The sequence below is a fragment of the Oryzias latipes genome, chromosome 22 (assembly GCF_002234675.1).
Source record: "Oryzias latipes chromosome 22, ASM223467v1".
NCBI classification, from domain to species: Eukaryota; Metazoa; Chordata; class Actinopteri; order Beloniformes; family Adrianichthyidae; genus Oryzias; species Oryzias latipes.
In genome coordinates, this window is record NC_019880.2 from 15,774,515 (window position 1) to 15,796,003 (window position 21,489).

General features: G+C 40.1%; 2 protein-coding genes across 3 annotated transcripts; both read left to right on the forward strand.

The window, feature by feature from the left end:
• The first annotated feature begins 380 nt into the window (after positions 1 to 380).
• LOC101158152 (cytospin-A) lies at positions 381 to 14,577 on the forward strand. Of its 2 annotated transcripts, none has more exons than XM_023951883.1 (12): positions 381 to 723; positions 1,186 to 1,268; positions 4,097 to 4,675; positions 4,807 to 4,859; positions 11,162 to 11,655; positions 11,834 to 11,927; positions 12,013 to 12,079; positions 12,960 to 13,020; positions 13,105 to 13,219; positions 13,314 to 13,430; positions 13,509 to 13,568; positions 13,640 to 14,577. In XM_023951883.1, exons 2-12 carry the CDS (start codon positions 1,229 to 1,231, stop codon positions 13,727 to 13,729), a joined length of 1,770 nt encoding a protein of 589 aa, XP_023807651.1. In that variant the 5' UTR covers positions 381 to 723; positions 1,186 to 1,228; the 3' UTR covers positions 13,730 to 14,577. The 2 variants fall into 2 exon arrangements, with proteins under 2 accessions (XP_023807651.1, XP_004082674.1); XM_004082626.4 differs by having other exon boundaries at positions 386 to 723; positions 13,123 to 13,219.
• A 1,338-nt stretch (positions 14,578 to 15,915) lies between these two features.
• Positions 15,916 to 21,285, forward strand: LOC111946873 (CD109 antigen-like). Its single transcript, XM_023951976.1, has 14 exons — positions 15,916 to 16,016; positions 16,124 to 16,278; positions 16,355 to 16,383; positions 16,471 to 16,704; positions 17,686 to 17,808; positions 17,905 to 17,944; positions 18,719 to 18,806; positions 18,880 to 18,985; positions 19,083 to 19,203; positions 19,319 to 19,428; positions 19,499 to 19,690; positions 19,956 to 20,060; positions 20,153 to 20,215; positions 20,733 to 21,285. Exons 1-14 carry the CDS (start codon positions 15,958 to 15,960, stop codon positions 21,003 to 21,005), a joined length of 1,698 nt encoding a protein of 565 aa, XP_023807744.1. The 5' UTR covers positions 15,916 to 15,957; the 3' UTR covers positions 21,006 to 21,285.
• The last annotated feature ends 204 nt before the right edge of the window (positions 21,286 to 21,489 follow it).

Sequence of the window (21,489 nt, forward strand, 5' to 3'; positions counted from 1 at the left end):
GACTAATCTTAAATGTAATAGTTTTAATTGTATAGAAATTGGCTAAATTAGATTTTTGTATTTTGCTATTTGATGTTTTATAGCTGACATGTAGGTAAAAAAAGTGAGCTTTTACCAAAGAGACATTATTTTTCCAGTTTAATGAATAAACCATTTACTATTTGCCAGATTTTGGTTTTTACTTTTTATTTATTTATCTATTCATTTTTTCATTGTTCAATTGTTTGCCAATTATGGTTGTTTGTGTTTGTTTACTGGTTTTTATGAAAACGCTGAATAAAACGAAAGGCCTCAAAATAATAGAAACTGAAAGCAGTTTTGTTTTTCTTTTGTGTCCTCTCTACAATGGGGTGACCTCACTTGATTGTGAATGGTTGAGGGCGGCCGCTGTTCGCCAGAATCAACAGGTCTCCTCGCAGCCTGACTGTGCCCTCCAGTGGACGCGCGGAGCCTGATGCCGCCGGGAGATCAGCCATGTTCCTCTGGCGTCACTGTGGGGATTAAAACCACGTTTTTGTTTCTTTGATCGGGAAGCTTTGTGGAGGGAAATAATACAACTGCAGGGGGTTGAGCTCACTTCGATGCGACATGCGTGGAAGCAGCCGCGATCAGCTCTCCAGGATGAGGACACAGCGAGGCGGCGGCGCGTCTTGAGCCGCGGAAGACACGAGGATTAAGCGCAGATCTGAAGTTTGGAGGGATTTCTTCTTCAGCGTTGAGAGGGTTTGTATCTGTTTTTCTTGTTTGTTTGTTTTTCAAATCACAGATGTGTGAGCAAAAAGTTGAGTGAATCTTACGCGCGTTTGGATAATGGATGAAAGTTTGGCACAGAGTGACCGACATTTGGACGCGCACAAACAAAGATGTAATGTTTATTTGTACCAGTTTAGGTGTTATCAAAATGACAATTTCAACGTTTTCCTCTTGTTTGGTCGCTTTTCTGAACTCAAAGGTGATCCCACATTTTAGTTTTTATCAGCTGGGGGACACATGTAGTGTCCAAACTCGGCTTCCGTGTAATTTAACCCTAATATTAAATATATTTCCTGCCAAGTAAATAGTGTTGTGATCTGCATGTAAACACTCCAAAAAAACCTTTAAGTCAATCACCTCTGGACTCTGTAGTCGCTTCCTCAGCTTGTGTGGAGCACCAACTTAGTGGATGTTCTGTGCGCATGCGTGTAGGTGAGCTGGACCTGAGGCACCTGCAGGGCCACATCACTGCAGAATGGGCAACTTTTCAAGCAAGGACAACCACGGACCTGTAGGTAAGTGAGCAGCACACCCACATCATCCTGAGTAGTATTCATTTAGAGTCATTTCTGCTGAAATCCAGTGTAACTAGTTTTTTTTTAGAACAAAGTTTGGGTCTTTCTGTTTTGAGGTAAGTTCTTTACCGCTGCATCCGAATAGTCAAGAGAGTGAAATCCAACCCAGGAGTAAAGGAGTAATTGTGAAACTGAAAGCAACACAGGAGAAATCAGCTGGTGTGTGTGTGTGGCTGCAGGAGTCTTGGCATCCCTCCTCAGTGACTGGTCATTCTCCTCGCGTCCCTGTGCGAGCTGTTCTTGGCCCCGCCTGGCCAGCTGTGATGAATCGGCAGAATTCCCCAGCTGAGTACAAGGGCAGCAGATTAATCATACGAAGCAGTCTGACACACACTCGCAGAGGCCATATAGACACACACATACTTATTCTTTCTGGTTAAGTTTATTGGCCACCCATGCAGATCTCTGGAAGAACACTTGGGGGTTTGGAGTGGAGAAAAGTGGGGGAAAGAGTAAGGAATAGCATTCGAGCAAGAGGAAGAGTTCGTTTTTTAGGGCCTTGAAGCGAGTGATGCATCGTTCTGTCATGTTCGACTGTTGCTCAAACATCACTCATAAGAAATTATGAAAAAAAAAAAAAGAGCTTCAGGGATTTTGACCAAACAAGGAAACGAAAAGAAGGAGACAACATTCCCATTGGTTCCTTGATGTTTAAAATTATTGCTGGTGCCACACTGTGGTAGGTGGGGGTGGGGGGGGGGGGGGGTGTTAAGCCCAAAAGGTATAAATCAGTTGTGTAACTTTGTTATTATTTTAGAAATTTAACACATATATTCATGCAGCTTAGTTGAATTATCTGCCTGGACTTGGGAAAGAAATGTTGGAGGAACACAATGGATGAGCAGTTCAGGAGGAATGTCTGTATGACGGCATTCATCTTCAGAGGCCTGGACGGTCAGATGGTCAGTGTAATTCTGGCCGCCCCACGGCATGGTGTGGTTAGTGAGAACACACCAGACTGCTGAGGCCAGAACGTTGTGCTTCACTGTGTTTACCCATCGGTTTACAGTCTCTCTTTGAGGCTCACTCAAACAGGACATTTCAGTTGAGTTGTGTTGTTTGCCTTCAAATATGTCTTTTTTGTGTGTGTGTGTGTGTGCTCCTCATCACAAAAGGATGCTCGATAACATCTGCACAGCATCACTGTTGATAAATATTAAAAAGATAATCATCGGCAGTTTAGTTTTACCAGCATAGTTCTGCTTTGTCCATGCAGCCCAATGGCTGGGATTCAGTGAGCGCGCCTGTACCAGAGTTCAATGTGTTGGCCATGTGGGCGTCTTTGGAAATGTCAAAGACAGACAATGCTTGTAAACAGAAGAGACTTACTGGGCTGCATGATGTGAGGACAACTTGTGATGTGCGATTTCAGTGTTCAATATTGCAATGAGGATATTAGTTGCGATACCTAAACAAATAGAATGTTGTTTACACCCGATACTATGCCTTGGTGTGAAATGTAAAAAAGCGGTGCAAATGTTGCACCCTGCTTTTTCTTTCCCAGCTCTTTTCCAAAATATGAAAAACTTTGTGTCATAAATCTGGAATCGCAATTGTAAATCTTTCCTCCATGATCAATCGTCAAATGGATGGCATTTCCATAAATTAAAGTGGTCGCCATCCATCCGTCAAATCCAAGTCCCTGATTGGTCAAAGATCAACTTGATTTAATTTTCAACGCACGTTTGATGGATGTGCGTTTAATACGTATGTCCTGAAAACAGTTGTGGAAACTATCAAAACTATGAATGTGAAAGTTTTCAACGTGGAAGCCAGCATTTACACAGACGTTTTATTGGAAGTGGTCTCTTGTACGCATGATTCCTTGAGGCGGTGTGGACATATAAATGCTGAAGCTGAAGTATGAGGTTGGGTTTTCTGATGGAACTATGAACAAAGAAGGAAAATAAATGAATTTAAAGGCAAAGTTCAAGATGTACATAGTGCCGGTCCTTTGACCATCACTGTTTACACTTTCTCACAACATTTTCTAATATTTTTTCTTGATGTGCTTCTTTGGAATTACGGAATTACTTGGGAATACTCTGCCTCTTTTACGTTTTGCCTTTCTGAGAATTTAACCTTAATACACTGTGGTGAATAGCACCAGGGTTCACTTGCAAAGACCCTGTGGTGAATAGTTGAACCAGGGTTGTTTTTTTTTTTTGGACCAATCAACACCTGCTAATGGAAAGGGACTGATTGAGGACAGACAGGCGATCTCCTAATTCCGTCACTACTCTCTTACCTCTAAAAGACTATGTGGTGGCTTGGATCTTAACTCAATTCAGACAAGTACTACTTGGAAAAAAAATGGATGCCAATTATGAATTTGGTCCATTTTCCAAAGTAAAAAACGAATAGATATAGACATTTTACGAAGACTGTTTATGAATCCACTGTGATCTGTTGATGAAAACTTAGATGTTTTTTACAAAAGTAAATTTAAATACATTGTTTTTCAAATGAAAAGTCATTCAATGCATTGCGGTCAATATTCGCCAATCTAGTGAGCATCAATGCAAACAGGCTTTTGCTTGAGGGATATTTCCAGGGAACTGGATTTTGGAATAGTAGATTCAGACACGCCAACTAAAGGGTTAATGCACTATATAGTAGTGAGTAAATGAGGGAACTCAGACAAGATTAATTTATATTTCTGTTGTTCCCTTTTTGTGAACATTGCTTTAATACACATGTAGGGGTAGAAAATAATTAAGAAATGATTAAAAACCATTTTTGGTTTAACGCATTTCTTTCGTCTGCAGGCTCCCATCTGGAGAACTTCCACACACCACCTTCTTCTCCGCTGAGTGATGGGACTGGATCCAGCCCCAGTCCTGCCCAGCTTCAAGGGTCCCCTACGGTTCAAGCTTCATCCTCCCCTGCATCACCAGTCGCTACGACAAGCGGGAAGAAGGCACAACTCAGCCCCCCAGTCTCTCCCAGGATTCCCATTCCACCCCCCGACTGGAGTCCCCCTCCACCAGCTAGTCCTGGAGTTACCCCCTTGCACAAGAGATCAGGATGCACTTTTGGAGGCAGAGGTCGATCTTCTTTGGGGAGGAACGGGGCTCCTCCGAGCTCCACACCAAGAACTTTGCCCTCTCCTATAAAGAGTGTGGACATTAGCCCAATAAAGAGCCCTTCCTCGGTGTCCGCTGCTGCACCTGTTACCTGCTCTGTGGGGCAGAGCTTAAAGGAAAGAGACGGTGGTGAGGGGCAGCCTGTGGCACAGACCCCTGAGGATACACAAAGCCAGGATCGGGAGCTAGTGGAGCTGTTGAAAGAGTGTGCATCGACGCTGGGAGTCACTTCAAGCCAGGACGGGACTCCAAAAGCAAAAGGCAAGGCAGCAACACATTTATCAGCATCAAATGAAATGTATCAATATCATTTCAAAACCCTTTTATTCAATTTATTTTCAATTACATTTTTCAGCACTGATAGTGTCTTTTCATATTTCTACCTTTTTTAGAGATACTCAAACATCTGCTGACAGAGGTGAACAGTTTAAAGACTACTTTAAAGGTGAGCTGAGCTTGATGCTTTTATTTATCAATAATGCACCATGCACTGTGGTGTAGTGGTTAGCACTCTCGCTTCACATTGTGAGAACTATTTTAAATTCCGTCCGGGATCCTTCTGTGTGGAGTTTGCATGCTCTCCTCATGCATGTTTAGGTTTTCTATGTGGATGAAAGAGGATCATCTTAAAATGAATGAAAAACCACCAACCTCTAAATTTTGAAAAACAAACAAACATTGAAAGTAGGAAAACAGTTTTAATCTCAAAAGTACATATTGGAAACTTGAGATATTAAAAGTTAGGGGGGAAAAATTGAAGAAAGAAAATACAAATTTGAAACATAAATAAAAAATGTAAACCTAAAACTGTTTCCAAATGAAAAATCATGTTTATTATTTTCCTTTTTTTTCAGTCCTCAGTTTACAGTTTCATTTCAGACTTTTCAAGTTTTGACTGTTGAGCCTAATTTTACGTGGGGGCGGGGCTTGTTTCAGATTTACAATTTTTATTTCAAATGTTTCTTTTAAGATTAAAATTGATTTTATTTCAAATTTAAATTTTTATTTTTCATATTTTTAATCATTCCTGTAATGTTAAAAGGCACTTCTAATAAAGAGTCATACAAAGTGCATGTAATTATATTTATAAAAACAGTTTTTAAAGCTGAGCAGAGAGCTGGGAAAAATAAAATCTACTTTTTCCAAAAAATAAATCCTCTAAAACAGGGGTGGCGAACAAGTTTGACACAAAGAGCCGAAATTCTTTACTGTGAGAGTCAAAGAGCCACACCACGCACTGACCTGCCAATAATAATAATATTAATAATAATAATGGCTTAGATCTATCTGCGCTTTTTCTTGGTGCTCAATGCGCTTACAATGTCTCCATTATTCATTCATACTTGGTGATGGTAACTACTAATGTAGCCTCAGCTGCCCTGGGGCAGACTGACAGAGGCGTGGCTAACAGTTCACGCCTACGGTCCCTCTGACCATCACCGGGACATTCATACACTTTCACCCACCAGTGGAGCCACACTGGAGGCAGGGAGGGTGAAGTGTCTTGCCCAGGGACACAACGACAGCTGGCTGGAGGGAGCAGGGATCGACCTGTTCTACCGCCTGAGCCATACTGCCGACAAGATGTACACACACATACACGCAATTAAAGCCATATTATATCCCATAACACACTCCTCTCCTTACAGTAAACAGCAAGTATTGCACCTGTGTTTATTTCAAGGAAAGTGTCCACCCTCAATACACACATCAAATGCAGCTTAGCCAGAGTTAACAGGGTTAACCCTGATTCATTTTAGTTACTATGCTTATGAAGCAGGGTTTAACCTGAGCTTCATAAGCATGTCTCTTTGCAGGCGGCATTTTCAGGGTTTCCAAGACGATGTTGTTCTGCATAATGCTCATTCCTGCACTTTTGTACTATTCGGGGGGTGAGGGTGTCTTCTTTCATGTCCTCACATCACTCCTTAGCGTTCTTATGCTGTCCTCTCCTAGGTCCTCTTTACTGAAGTCATACAACAACACATTAGGTGCACCGCACCACAGTCGTATGGTCGTGAAAATACGGTATATAGAAAATATGGTAAGAGGCAAAGAGGCGCATTCTTACTGGCCGAGAGCCGATGCAGCTCACGAGCCGTGTGTTCGCCACCCCTGATCTAAAACAACAAATTCGAATGAATCGATTAATTGCCCCACCCAACAATCTTGTTTTTCATTCACTTTAAGATGACCCTAATTTGACCCCACAGTGTAAATTCATGCTTCTTAGGCTAATTGGTGTTTCTAACTTACCTCCAGGTCTGCATGTGAGTGGGATTTTGTGGCCCTGAAACAGACTGGTGACCTGTTCAGGGATCTACTCTGCCTTCGCCCAACAGTAGTAGCAGCAACCCCATGACCCCGAAAGAGATTCAGGGGTTCAAAAGATTGATTGATGGACGGATGGATGGATAGCTATAGTTTTTCAAATCGTTTCCTTACCAAAAGTGAAGTATTTTAACATAATCTTACTTGTTCCAAAATGGGTCACACCATTTAACTTAATGGATATGCACACTAAAGGAAGCTATCCATGACTTTTGGCAGATCTCATGACCTTTCAGCCACAAGATTACACCATTCTGTGTGTGTGTGTTTGTGTGTGTGTCCATCACAACAGAGCCTGGCCAGGCCCTGCTCGGCCCCATAGGAGCTCAGCTTTACTAATTAAAGTCTTTCCTGCGTTCTGCCTCTCCTGAGAGGCCCCAGAGGAGGAGAATCATAGAGCATCTTCTGTAAGATAGTGTTGACAGTTATAGCTCCCTTTGAAAGTAAAGTAGATTGGATCTCATAGTAGGAAAGCACCTAATAAGGGAAGACTTGAAAGACAAATCTCTTCCTCGAGCTGCAGTAAAAAGAGATTCCTCTCTGCAGCTTTTATGTTGCATAAGACGGTAGAAGCTGAATAAAATTCAGCCCTCTTCTTCTTGACTCTCCTTATTCTTCAGAATATGATACAGTATTTGGTCATTTCCTGTTGGTCGTCCTGTTCGTGACACTCCCTTATGAGGGTTGTTGCTGGAGGCTCCCAGTTTCCTTTGTGTCTGTCATAGATTACAGCAGCTGGAACAACCCAAACCAAAAGGCCTCCTTTTCCATCTGCAGGTTTTTTACAGTCCTCACTTTGGAATTGTTTTAGAGTCCGCTTTCTGGCAAATCTGAACATTTTTTCATACTTTTCCTCATCCATTCCATGCCCTTATAAGGTGCACAGAAATTTAATCCTAGATGCAGGTCAGCTAACCTCAGAGAGACTGTGGCAAGGCCCTCTGTTATGGAAATAGGAGCAATTCAACACCGTGTTTACATGGGCTCTCAGTAGGGCGATATGAGCTAGTGAAGCTGGACGTAATGAGCCCTCTTGGTCTGTTCTGCCATTCCAAATCTGTGTTTGTAGAGAATGGAATTGCAGAATGGAGGTGGGGGTTCATATTCAGCTGTTCAGGACACAAAACCTGTTTTGTGTTGTGCTGTGCGATAAGGCGGTGTGGGCTGGAGGCTGCGACTTTACTGATTCGCCAAGAGTTTTTGTGGCACTTTTAAAGACCCACTCCGATAAAAATCCCATTATTGCTGTTTGACACGTTCTTGTGGCATGTTCTCATCATGGAGAACATATATTTAGGAATTTAAGCTAAAAATAGCATTTCTGAGTTTTTCTTTATTCAGAATGTTGTGAATCAGGAGAGGACGGAAGAAATTCCTACACCAACAGTCCCCCCCACAACTTAGAATTGAATTTCTAGTAAACTACTGCCGCTCTGCAGAAACTATGTTTTAGAAAACAACACAGTTTTTTCTTATTTTGGCTAAAAAAAGAAAACCCGACATATTCATATTTTTAACTTTTAAAATAGATCAGAAGATGATTGGAGTGGGACTTTAAGACTTGTAAACAGATGCAAAATCTTCCCCTTTTTTTCTTTTTGCCTGGTTCCCCAGCTTTCGTTGTAAAACATTTCCCCTCTTTTAGCATAGAAACAGTTATTAACCTTCCTCTTTCTTTAGCCTTTTCTCCGTTTGTCTGCTTCTACTTGGTTCGTCATCCTTTCATTTGTGGACACTTTGTTTCACTTTTCGGATCTGACCCTGTGTTTTCTCTGTTTGTGTAAATAAAGTTACCATGACCTCTAAAGACACTCCGATCATCTTTTAAGCTCTTTTTAAGACCAGTCGAAAGAAGTACATGGATCTATTTGTCTACAAGTGGATGCATCAGAATGGAGCAGAGCAGGGAGCTTGTGGCTTGCCGTAGTAACCTCTATGTCACTCCTTTAAGCTTTTTATATCCGCATTTTTGCCTTTGAGACTGATTCAAAACTACTTAAATAAAGAAATACTCAGAATTGCAATTCTGAGTGTAATTTTCTTTATATATGTCCTCCATCATAAGAAAAATGCTACAAGAACATGTCAGAAATCACAAAAACATGATTTTCATAGGAATGCGTCTCATTCCTTTACCTTTTTCTTATCTGATGCCTTCTGTTTTTGCAAAAGTCTGCAACTTCCTCCATGTTCACTCAGCATCTGTCTGTGCTTACGTGCTTGACCAGCCTTCAGCTTCTTAAGTCAGAGAAAACAGTCCAATTGGAGCAGAGGGGAGTTGTTGGTGTGTGTGTGTGTGTGTGTGTGGGGCTGGTCAGATTTGGGCTCCCGACCATTGATTTCAAAGCCCTGCCTTAAAATCAGATCCAGGTGACTGCCTCATGAGTCTCTCTCTGGCCCGGGTTCTTCTTGCTACACTAACTTTCCTCAGAGAGAGCTTGTATCTGGATGTCACACAGGCTAGTTACATGTCCAAAGAAGACTTACTGTAGTTTGGAAGGATCGGCGCTAGATTGCACGCTGTTGAGTTTTCGTGTGCTAGTTCTTGTGAATCTAATTTCCAACCTCTAAATAGGAACCTTGCGTGCTCTCTAACTAATTTTGCCGTGTCACATGAGGATTTTCTGACTTGAGTGGCTGCTAAGGTCAGAACAAAGCGTGTCTTGCTGGGTCTAGCAGTACATTCTCACACTTTTTCAGCACAGACTACAGACTGTAAAAAAGTGAAGGCCTGTTGTAGAGTTGGGATGTTTCCCTTGACTATAGTGCGAGTGGGTGTGGAGGTAAACTTGGGACAAACGCTTGGAAAAGACTTTTTCTAGTATTTCTAAACGTTCCCAGGAATTCTTAGGATTTGGGAGTAAAGAAAGTTTTGCGCCTGTCGAGGCTCAATGCTGCAGCTGGTCCTGCAGAGAGGCGTGAGGTCAAACGCCAAGGGACTGAGTGTGTGTAGAAGGAAAAAAAAAGACAATCCACGCCCTTATCTCATCGTTAACCAAGGAGTGCCCCTTCCTGTTTTCCTGAGCTAACGCGCTCCAGTTGGAGTGTCAACATCCAGATAAGAAAGACACCAAGAAAACAACTTCCTGCCAGACCCCAATGGGTATTTTAGAGCCTTTTTATTCCATGTGGGTCAAACAGTCGGGAGCCACCGTTCATTTCATGTTGTCAGGCAGATCACAACAATGTGGTGCAAGAATCAAAGGGGGGGGTTGTGGGAGTGGAGGAAAGGAATATGAAATGTGTGTGTGTGTGTGTGTGTGTGTGCGTCCAGAGTAATCAGGTCCAGCTGCGGTCTTGAGTCACTGGTCAGATGAGGGAGCGACTTGGCGCAGACTTGTCCTCCTCCTCCTCCACATCTCTATCCATTCTTCATCTAATTACCAACATTTCCAGCCCCTCTGCTCCTCTGCATTCCATCCCAGCCTCTGACTTGCATTACTTGCAGCCTCTAGACTGTCTCCTTTCTGCCAATGTGTGATTTCATCCACTTTAACACATTTACACTTTAAAAAAAAATATTTGCCTTTTTAATTTGAATAAATCTGTTTGTCTTTTAATATCTTTGGTTTGAGGGAACCCTTCTGATGTGTGGTGGGAATGTTTGCTCATGTCTGAAAACTAATATACCGAAAGACAAGCAAAAACATTTTTCCTCATGTGCAAAAGTATAAAAACAGATCATTAGCTCACAGGGCTACAGTTTCACCGAAGAGTTTCGCAATGTTTTCTTGGCCCGGCCTCAGAGTGTTGTTTTAATTGTTTTTTTCTTCCTTTTTCTCTGGATGCCTCCAAACTTGTCTGGGTTTGGATTTTTTCCAAAAGAATTAGGAAATATAAAAGCATAAACCTATCAGAATTCATGATTCAGATATGATTTATTAGGGTTGATCTGCCAAGTGCGCTACGCCTAAGCATGTTTTAGGGTTTCAACTTAGGTTTGCTTCCTTTTTTATTCCCCCATTTCACATTAAGTAATGTTACCGTTGGCTAAATGTACTTTAATTGTTTCAAACGAGGCAAAAAAAAATATTATTTTATTTATTTTTTTCATAAAAAGTCAATTATTTCTTAGATAAAAAAATCTAGTGTGATTTATGTAACTCAATAAAAATTGTTTTGCTATTGAACTTCTAAAGATCCACTCCAATGAAAATTGGGTTTTTGCTGTTCTTAATATGTTCTTGTGGCATTTGTCTCATGATGGAGGACATATATGAAGAAAATAAGCGTCAAATTGTATTTCTAAGTATTTCTTTATTCGAATTTTTAATGTACAAAAATCCTAGAAAACTATGTTTTCTTCATTTTATCTTAAAATGTCATCATCATAATTAACACACTACTGGGAACACTTTTAAAATCGATTAAAAGACGATCGGAGTGTGGCTATAATTGTTTTAATTTCTTATCCAGACGGAGCGTGAAGAATGGCTGCAGTTCCAAGCGGACCTCCAGGTGGCGGTGGCGGTGGCGGACCGTTTGAGAGCTGAGATGGAGGAAGAGCTGGTTGCTCTCCGAAAAGCCCACAAAGACACAGAGAGGGAGCTGGCGGCTGCCCTGCAGAGGCAGAAGGAGGCTGACATGCAGCTGGTCTCCCTGCAAGGAGAGCTGAAGGAGAGCAGGCAAAGACTGACCATTTTGACCAGGGCCCCCGAGAAAGGTGAGGCCCGGGATCCGCATCAGACGCCAGACAGGTCCGGTGCAGAATCTAAGTCTGAACACAAAGACGGGAGTGAAAGAGGCAGGGGCATGGGAAGTAAAAGTCCAAGTGATGCCGGTGAAGGTGCAAGAACGGATTGTAAAGGTGGGACTAAAGGGTATCTGAGAAATGTGACCAATGAGGACAGAGATGGGAAGGATGTGCAGCCCAGTGAGCCTCGAAGAGCTGTGACCTCAGAGAGGTCAAGGTGAGATTCAGTGTCTGCTATTGAAATTTCCTAAAGCTTTTTTGTGTTGTATTTGTCTGCCATTTTAGTCCTTAATGTTTATTCTTCATGGGCTATCTGTAGCTGTCCTTCAGCAGCTTACTCAGGGACGGTGTAATCATCACCTGCTTTGTCATCATTTTTTCTCTTTCTGCTGCAGAAGTCTGTCCAGATTACCTGCCTCCCCTGACTCCCCCACCACGCAGAATGGACCAACTCAACCCAAGGCTGCTTTAACACTTGAAGCCACCAAGGTGATATGCTTCCTTTTTAGGGGAGCTAACCCAGCCCTGTCACCATTCACCTCATTTAAACACGTTTGGTGCTTTATTTTTCAAGAACTTTGGACAGCAGAGAGCACGGAGAAGTTTGGATTGGCAGGACAGCCAGTTGAACAGCGATGCAGGTACGTGCAAAGCTGGGACGCAACATGTTTAGGCCTGAGATTATTCTGCATCTCAGAGACTTTGAAGTATTTTTGAGTAGTGGACAGACGTTTGTCCAGGTTGCCGTCTTTACTTAGTGCACTAAATAAGGCGTAACCCATTTTGTAAAGCACACCGAATCTACAAGTGATTCCGTAATTTGAACTGTTTTTTTTTTGTTATTATTGACTTTAATTTTTTGTTTTTAGAAATTTTCAGATAAGACCAGCATTGAAAACACCAAATGAATATTTTGTATATAGTACAGAGTACATAAATGAAAATAGGTATGAGATATAAGAAAAACTCTTGAATAGATGAGACATGAAAAGAGGAATATATTGGCTTTTATCTATGTCAGCATTAAATTCTCTGTTTTTAACAAGCATCACATTATCGTCATATTGTGAAAAATGTTTTTATTTGTTCATTTTAGACACTTGTTTCATGTTTATGATCATTCTGACTTTATTTTGAATTATAATCGTATATAGTAAGACTATTCTACAAATTGTTTTCCTTTCAAGGTGATGCTAAATTTGGTGGAGTCGTGGATTTAGTGGTTCACTGCAGATTAGTATTATTTATATTTCCTCAATTTGATTGTTTTGATTCTGTTTTTTTCTCAATTTTAATTTTTGGAAACTGAGTAGAATAAAAAATGATAAAGAATGTTGTACCGTTGCTAACTATCAGATGGATCTTACTAAATGTTATTTTACAAAAATCAATGTTTTTTAAATGTTGACAAAAGAAACGAGTGTTTTAAATGAGCTTCTTTGACTTTATAAAGAAATACAGATCTACAGATAATAGAAATAAACTATGAATGGCATCTCTAACTGTTGCTTCACATTGCAGGAAAGCGTGAGGAGTCCCTGAATAAGCATAACTCGGCTCTCACTGAGCTGCCGCACACAAAGTGAGTTCTCACACGCACACTCTCCCGTTATAACAGTCAGGGTTCTGTCCAATCCATAGAAAAAAGGATTTTATACCCCATTAGTAATTGTCTTGCTGTTAGATCCCAGGATGGTCTGAGTGTCCTGCTGCGTCGTCACGGAGGCTCAAAGAGAAACTCTCTGCTCCGCTGGTGTCAGAACCGAACCCAGGGCTACAAGGTGACCGATCCTTTCATGTCAAATACGTACACACATTTTTTGGAATGCAGTTTGGAGCAGCTCTCTAATGCAACAGCATGTCCTCCTCCTGCAGAACATTGACATCACTAATTTCAGCAGCAGCTGGGCAGACGGCCTGGCCTTCTGTGCCGTCTACCACACCTACGTCCCCTCTCACATCCCCTTCAGCACCCTCTCTCCAGAGAACAAGGTAGACGCACTGCATGCAGCCTGTGATGCAGACAAAAAAAAAAAAAAAAACCTCGCCTCACTAGCCTTTTGTTTGCAGAAAGAGAATCTCAGCCTGGCATTCAAGACCGGAGAGGGTGTGGGGATTACACAAACTCTGGTAAGAATCACAGGTGTCCAACACAAAAAGTGAGTTTCTTCACAAGTTTGACCGAAGTCTCTATTTGACAGACAATAGAGGAGATGCTGCGAGCAGGTGGACCGGACTGGCAGAGGGTACTGAGCTACGTGGAGAGCATGTACCGCCACTTTGAGATGTGACTAGCAAAGTTAGGAAGATACAAGTATTTAAAGCAATGGTACCTCTAATGCTACCTTCTCTTGGATATAGAAATTCTATTATTTTTTCGATGCAGATCACCTTTGGAAACAAATAAAAGTTTGCGTTTAGCTCAACGGCAAGAGGGCAAGAACTTCTAAATCCCATAAAGACCAAAACAACATCATCTAAAAAAAAGTATCTTATTAAGCTGAAGTAAAATTCATAAATTCTTATGATTAGAAAAAAAATGAACTTTCAAACTTTCTGACCCCTTTTGATAAAAGAAAATGTTTAGTTGCTGTACATGTGTCTACACTGGTACTCAACGCTTAGAAAGTACTGTAGTGCATAAAAGCTTTAGCTTTACATGGTTTAAGCTGCCAAAATATTTGTCTTTTAGCTTTTGTATGTTTTCCTTTCCAGTTTTTTTACCCACTCTGTAGACGAGCACTTCTGCTTTGTGCTGTGATTGCATCAGTTCTTTGTTTCAAGCTTTAAAAAAGCAAGAATTAGTATGAGAAAGTCCAAAAGATTCGATTTTTCTTCCCTTTTACACTGTCAAAAGTGCCTCAGTGTTCTATCTGCGTGTGTCCTTGGTTGTGCTTTGCAAAAAATAATAAAGCAAAAGCGAATGCAGGCCCATACAAGCATGCCCTATTCATTTCCACATCACCTGAAGTTTCTCATGCATCCACACTCTCACACACACCTGGAACTGCTTTGACAACTTTGAAGGCAGGTCTGTTGCCAAAGCTGTACACGTCAAACTGGAAAAAACGTGCCTTTGATTGTGAAATGTATGTATCTAGTGTTAAAAAAATGCAAAAGCAATAAAGAGTTAAAAATATTCCTGTCAGTGTTGAGTGTACATTTGGGGAAATGAAAGGACGTGAACGTCTGGTCACTGGTTTTTAATTTAAGTCGAGGAATTACCAACTGTGTTCTAAGTCATGTCTTTTACTGCCCTCTAATGGTCAAAAAGAGGATGTGCAGGCACTTTTTTTTGACACCACCTAGTGCAGGGCTCTGCAACCTGTGGCTCTCTAGATAAAGAAAAATAAAACGTTTTGAATTGTAAAATTTAACTAAAGTAAAATAAAATACCTCAAACTTCATTCCAGTCATTCAAAAACAGAAGGACATACATATCACAAGTCGTACTAAGGCTTTTTGACAGATTTTTGTACCACAGACATCAATTGGAGGGCAGTACACAAAAGCCAGAATAAAGGCACACAAAATTCTATTTTTAACACATTTAAAGATTTTAAGTCCACCTTATGGTGCGAAAAATGCCGTAATTAGCTCTGACTTAATTTTAATGAAATTTACAAATTTCTTGCCCAGATTCACTACAATCACTGCTGACATTTTACTACCCATTACTGAATTACTGAACTTCTGTCAAAAGTTATAAACTTTTTTGTATTTGGGAGGGAAAAAAAGCTATTTTCTCTTTATGTATGTGTTTATGTAAGCCAAAAAACTGCATAAAACCTGTTTGTTATATTTATCATATTAGTAACATACATACAAATTATTTTTCTAGAGTAAAGTCAGATTTTGCGGCTCCTAATGGTTGTGGTCAGTGAGAAACTGACCCTAGTGGATCTTTAAGTGTTGAAAGCTGCAGACCCCTGATCTCAGGGTTTCAAAGATCCTTTATTTTCTCTTTAACTTGCTTTATTATCTTTTAAAGAAATAAAATTTTTAATATATTTTGAACTTTAGGGATGACTGGCATAAAAGGTGAAAGCATTTCCTTTTCCTAAGGTTTAATTAAATTAAATTTGGAGACTCCTTGTCACGTTTTAATATCCATTTTGGGACATAAGGTTCATAAAATGTTGAAAAGAAAAGATTCTTTAGAACATGACTGATCTGTAAAGCAGCAAAATTGCATCTCCCTGTGATTACTTTGTCCCCAATTTCATAAACTGAGTCACCATCATGGGGTAAAAAGTCTTTTTAGCTTTCACTATGAATGAATGAGAACGGCTGGACAGGAGCAGGAATTGTCAGAGTGACAGTTGAGACTCATCCCCCTCAAGGCAAAGATGTAAAGAATATGAGGAAAAATTCCAAAGGAACGGAATAACAATGTGTTTTGGGTTTATTGGCACAAAAGCAGGGGGTGGAGTTGTCATTTGTTGCTTTATTAACATGAAGCAGAAATGTGTCAGGTGATTTGAAAGCAAACGTGTAACCGAGGAGGTCGCTGGACAACATGAAGCAGGTCTGGATCCTCATTTTGATTTTCTCTGCTTCGGGTTTGAGCTCATCCAAGTAAGTCCTGTTGTTTATGTGAAGGTAGATGTCGTTTTTTTTTTGCCTCCACGCCCTCAGTCATGGCAGGACTGATCTTTAAAAGTCCTCTTTCCCTGCTGTTCTAGTACAACAACGTTTCTGATCTCAGCTCCAGAGATGCTGCATGCCGGTGCACCCACTCCACTGGCTGTCACCCTCTTCTCTGACTTTTCTGCGAGCGTGACAGCTGAGTTGGTGCATGGCAACACCAAAGTAGCTCTGACACAGAACTTCCAAGGAGGTGACACTTCAATTATACTCAGATTTGATTTTCTTGTGGCGGTCAAAACAAACTAAAACATATTTTTGTTTTTAAGGTTCAACCAGTGTTGTTTTTCTTCCTCCTGTGAGTCAAAGTCTCTCATTTTTCAGTAAGTAAATACAATAAGGAAAAAATTCTTTACATTTAATATGTTTCTTATCTTCATTCCAGCTTCCTGGCTCCATACCAGACAACTCCCTCTTGAAGTTGAACGTTTGGGGCTACAAGGACAACCGGATCATCTTTGCCAACACGACCGACATCACCTTCAGCCACAGGAATGTCTCTTCCTTCATTCAAACGGACAGATCGTCTTACAGACCGGGCAGCACCATCAAAATCAGAGTTGTGTTTATCCAGCTGGATAACCGTCCCTACAGAGGGAAACTGAACATTTCTCTGCAGGTGAGTCACATTCTCTGAATTTGGTGCATTTTGAGTATCCCGTTCCCAAAAAATTTACCACAATAAAAAAGTGAACATTGGATCAGACGAGGGACCAGATAAGTCTCTCAAAAAATATGTTAGGCATCCCAACAATGATTAGAAATTAATTTGTGACTATCTTTGTTTTAAATTCAGCCCCTGATGGGACAATCTGACTTCTGTATGATTATAATAAAACTTATGTCTTCCAGTTTCTTGGTAATCACCTGTCCCTTGTGTAATACAACCCTTTATTAGTATATTTCATTTGATTCTAAATTATTTTAGTCTAAGTTCAACTTTGAGCCCTGTAGCAACAGTGTTTTCTTTTTGTTATGGGGTTATAGATTTTAACTAAATCTACACTAACTACAATATGGAGCATCATGTGGAATGAGGAAAACAAGTAATCCATATTCTAAGACATAATTATTTTCCCTGAACAACAGTAAATATAGTTTTTGCATGTAACAGAGTTGAAAGGTTGAGCTTGACTGTGTCAATCTGAAAATAAAGGATAGTGTGAGTGGGAAAAACATTTAGTGATGTCAGCTCCTTAAGAAGTTGGACTAAATAAAAATAAAATAATAAAAAAGGGAGGTTTGATGGGTTTGTATGGGGTTGAACAAAACTGAGCGACATAAGAAGATGGTGGCACATAATAAATAATTTATGTTTTTTTTTTACATATTACTTTTATTTAGGTGAAAGCAGAAAACAAATGATTACTTTAGAGAAAAAAAGCTATTATTATTTTTTTATATCATTTTCAATAAAGATTTGTGTGAAATAATGTAGAGATACATTGATCTTTTTTTAAACAAAGTTTGGGGTTTACTTTAATATAAAATGATTTGAGGTAAGGTGAGTATCTTTACTTTTTTTTGCTTAAAAGCAAATAGAAACATTAGATTCCAAAGTGTTGTCAGGTTGGAAGCATGGATGATTTTTGTCCTGCAGGATCCTAGTGGAGAAACTGCTGCTAAATGGGAGTCCACAGGGAATCTGGGAATTTTCGTACAACAATTTGCTTTGCCACCGAAGTGTCCTCTTGGAAAATGGATGATAACAACAGCAGAAAATGTAGGTTTTTAAAAAAAGAAAAGAAACAAGCTCTGCTTTGAATGCTGTTTCAAATGAAAACTATCACCTTTATGCCTCCTTTCTCCTTTTTTTTAGGACGCAACTGACAAGAAAGCGTTCACTGTGGAAGAGCCTGGTAACTGGTTTATTATTTCTAAATATGTAGATATGTGTTATACACTGTTTAATTTTTTCTATGAAGATGAAATTTCTTAAACCAGTGGGGTAACCTTCAAACTTTTACTTTGCATTGATATAGAATGACAGGTATGTAGTTATCTATTAGCATTTCCATAGAAATCAATAAAAATGATTATAGGATTTTTAAAAAACTGTTTTTCTTTTATAACAAAATAGCAAGAAAAACAGACCCCTACCTCTTTTATTTTTTTAATCATTTGGTGTCAATTAAGAGAATGAAAATGTTGTGAAAGCGTCACTCAACAGATTTTCACCATCCTGCTACGTGGTGAAGGCCAAGCTCATAGTTACTCCAAAAGAAGAAACCCTTGAAATGCCAAGAACTTTATTCATTTATTTATTTATTATCTTGTGGTCACAAAATAAAAGCTTTTTCACTTCCTGGCACTGCAAGGGTTTCATCCAAAACCACTAAATACTCTCTAAAAACTTCCAAAAGTGGCCATTCCATCATTTTTGATAATATTTTGCAGATATACCCACCAAAACTTTTTGGATATTTTGTAACATTTCATACATAATATTGTAAATAATTTGTTTGGACCTGAACATTTTTTTTGTATTTTTCCTAACTAAAACGTCTTTGAGTCTCCAAATGTTTCTTGGGACATTGTGTCATTGGTTAGAGTTTCATGATCCAAAAATGTACAAATTTGATACATGTATTAAAAAAGAAATGGTATTTTTTCATGAATCCTGCTGCTTGCAGTTGCTGAGGCTCCTCGGTTCGAAGTGTTGGTCAAGACGTCTCCATGGGTCCTCGCCGGAGACGACATTCCTGGATCAGTTCGAGCACTGTTAGTTACATTTTGAAGAGTTAAACATGGCTTATGGAAAAGTATCCCTAATCTATAGTTTGTTTTTCTTTAGTTATCGCAGTGGACAACCTGTACAAGGGACATTAGAGGTTAATCTAACCTATAATATAGCTACCAGCAGTCCCCCCTCTTTCTTGCAGGTCAAACAAACCAAGAAGGTGAGCTTTTTATTTCTCTGTTGCTCTTCGTATCCTCATTTAATCAATTGTATGTAAAAATGGATCCTAAAGGAGTTAATTGTGTAACCTGTTACAGATTTATGGATCAGCGCAATTTATATTTAGCAAAGACCAACTTCAGGGTCTGCAATCTACGGCGGGCAGCAGGGATTCGGTTGTGGTGCACATCTCTGCCCGTGTTCATGACCCCTCCACAGGTACGCTCTGTCAATGCTGCTAGATATATATATACTGTATGTGTGTGTGTGTATAGTTTATATTTATATTTTCTTTTTGCTATTTGCTGAATCAAATGTTCTGCTGTTCCTCCAGGATATGAAGTGAACAAATCTGCTGAAGTCCACATCACTCACAGCCCCTACCAGCTTCAGTTCCTCCATTTTTCTCAACCTCTAAAACCTTCGTTAGACTTCTCTGCAAGAGTGAGGGAATTTTTTATTTAGAAACATTTTTATTTAATGGAACGTTTTATTTTAAATGTCTTTTCCACAGCTTCAGATATCTAGATATGACAAAAGGCCTCTTGGCTTAGAGGAGCTGCTGAACTCTGCAGTGGTTGAAGTCACTCAGACTGACTCCTCCAGGAACGCCAAAAACACAACTCTGATGCTTCCTGTGGCCGAGAACGGGACTGCCAAAGTTCAATTCAAACTCCAGGAGCACATTGCGGCACTTTTTATTACAGTGAGTAATTTACCTGGGGAAATCACCAAACAGTCCTTTAGGGGAAAAGATGCACCAGTTTTGTTGCACGTAAGATGAGTAGTTTCAATGTGATTTTCAGGGATATTCTATAAAAACATGACTGTAGGACATTTGAATCATGGAAGATGGAATTTCAGAACGCATGCTCTGGATCTTAGATAACACAAAAGGAATGGGAACACATTTTTTAGAGGATTTATTCTCTACACTTACAAAAAATGTAGATTTTCATCTTTGTTTTCAGGCCAAATTCAGAGCCAGTCAGCAGAGTCTGACGCTCTACAACAACTACTCCTCCCCGAGCGGCTCCTATGTTCAGATCTCACATGACAGTGAAACACCTGCACAGGTGACACAAATTTAAATGATAATATTATAATATGACTAATATATCTAAGCTAATGTATTACTGAATATATGCCTCCAATTTTTTACTTTCAGATTGGATCACCCCTTCAACTTAATGTAGAGAGTACATTTAAACTGGGGAGTCTTCAGTATGTGGTAGGATAGTTTCCATTGTAAATGTCCTTAAAATGCATATTTTTTAATAGATCATATGTAAAAACTAACTGTTTCCTATGTTTTATTAGCTCTAATTCGGTTGTTTTTTAAACAACTGAGTTGTGGAATAAAAAGTGGGTTTTTTTGTCCCCCCCCCCCCCCCCCCCCCAAAAAAAAGGCTGCTCAGTTGATGTCAGATCTTCTGTATAAGTGCTGCTGAATTTTGAGGTTGTGTCTTGGCAGACCTGTTACCAAGACACACAAGAAATCTGTAAATTTCCATGTCTGTTATGAACAGCGAACCCCTATATTAGCAATTCTGCCTTTTCTTGGTTCAGTCATGACATGGTGAGAGTGACCTGACTGTGGATAGAAAAAAATCTGTCTTTTTTCCACCTCTTTAGACCCTGCGCGGGGTCATGGGGGTTGTTGGAAACTATCCTAGCTGCTTTTAGGGTGAAGGCAGGAGTGTTTAAGGTGAAGTACAATGCTGATCTTAATATTGTTTCATTTTAAGGTGAGCTCCAAGGGTCAGGTGGTGGCAGCTGGAACCAAAAACTCCTCGTCTTTCTCCCTGACTCCAGACCTTTCCTGGTCCCCCCAGGCCTGCGTCACTGTCTACTGCCTGCTTTCTGATGGAGAGCTTATCAGTGATTCTGTGTTTATACCTATCCAAAAACACAATCTTGTACGATCATCTTTAGTTAAACAATTGGTTTCTTTATTAGGTACACCTCACTTGTATCCTTCAATAGGTATTCTACAGTTACAGCAAATGTGTCATGATTAACACATTGAGCAGCCAATGGGAGGTAGATACGCTGTACTCATACAAGGATCATCATGGTCAACAGCAGCTTTATGGTTGTCTGGGAAGTTGAAACCATTCTCAATTTGTACAGAGCGGCAAAAAAAATCTCCCCCATCCCATGACACCACCACCGTTGGCCTAATTTAACCAAGTAAAAGATACCTTACACCCACCGGGGTGGGTGTAAGTTATCTTTACGGGCGTTACGGGTGATACGGGTGTTTTCCACATTTGACCCTTGCCCTGAGGGAGGGTTGAGCTACAGACCATGCTCAGGAACCATTTGGTGGTTTAATTCCCCCAATGCCATACCTTCATGCTGAGTGTCTTTGGTATGACCCAACTGAGGATATGAACTCACAACTTTCCACTCTGAGGGAGGACACTCTACCCCAATGCTATTGGGTTTGATAGAAGTATAAATAGTTAAATGATTTTCCATTGTTTGTGCCAAATTCTAAAC

Excerpts from the sequence above, each read along its gene's own strand:
- LOC101158152 (XM_023951883.1), top strand. The coding sequence starts at position 1,229 with ATGGGCAACTTTTCAAGCAAGGACAACCACGGACCTGTAG. Across the intron at positions 13,431-13,508 it reads CCCTCTCTCCAGAGAACAAG|AAAGAGAATCTCAGCCTGGC; the intron begins GTAGACGCACTG and ends TTTTGTTTGCAG. Across the intron at positions 13,569-13,639 it reads TGGGGATTACACAAACTCTG|ACAATAGAGGAGATGCTGCG; the intron begins GTAAGAATCACA and ends TCTATTTGACAG.
- LOC111946873 (XM_023951976.1), top strand. The coding sequence starts at position 15,958 with ATGAAGCAGGTCTGGATCCTCATTTTGATTTTCTCTGCTTCGGGTTTG. Across the intron at positions 16,279-16,354 it reads GACACAGAACTTCCAAGGAG|GTTCAACCAGTGTTGTTTTT; the intron begins GTGACACTTCAA and ends TTTGTTTTTAAG. Across the intron at positions 20,216-20,732 it reads TGGGGAGTCTTCAGTATGTG|GTGAGCTCCAAGGGTCAGGT; the intron begins GTAGGATAGTTT and ends TTTCATTTTAAG.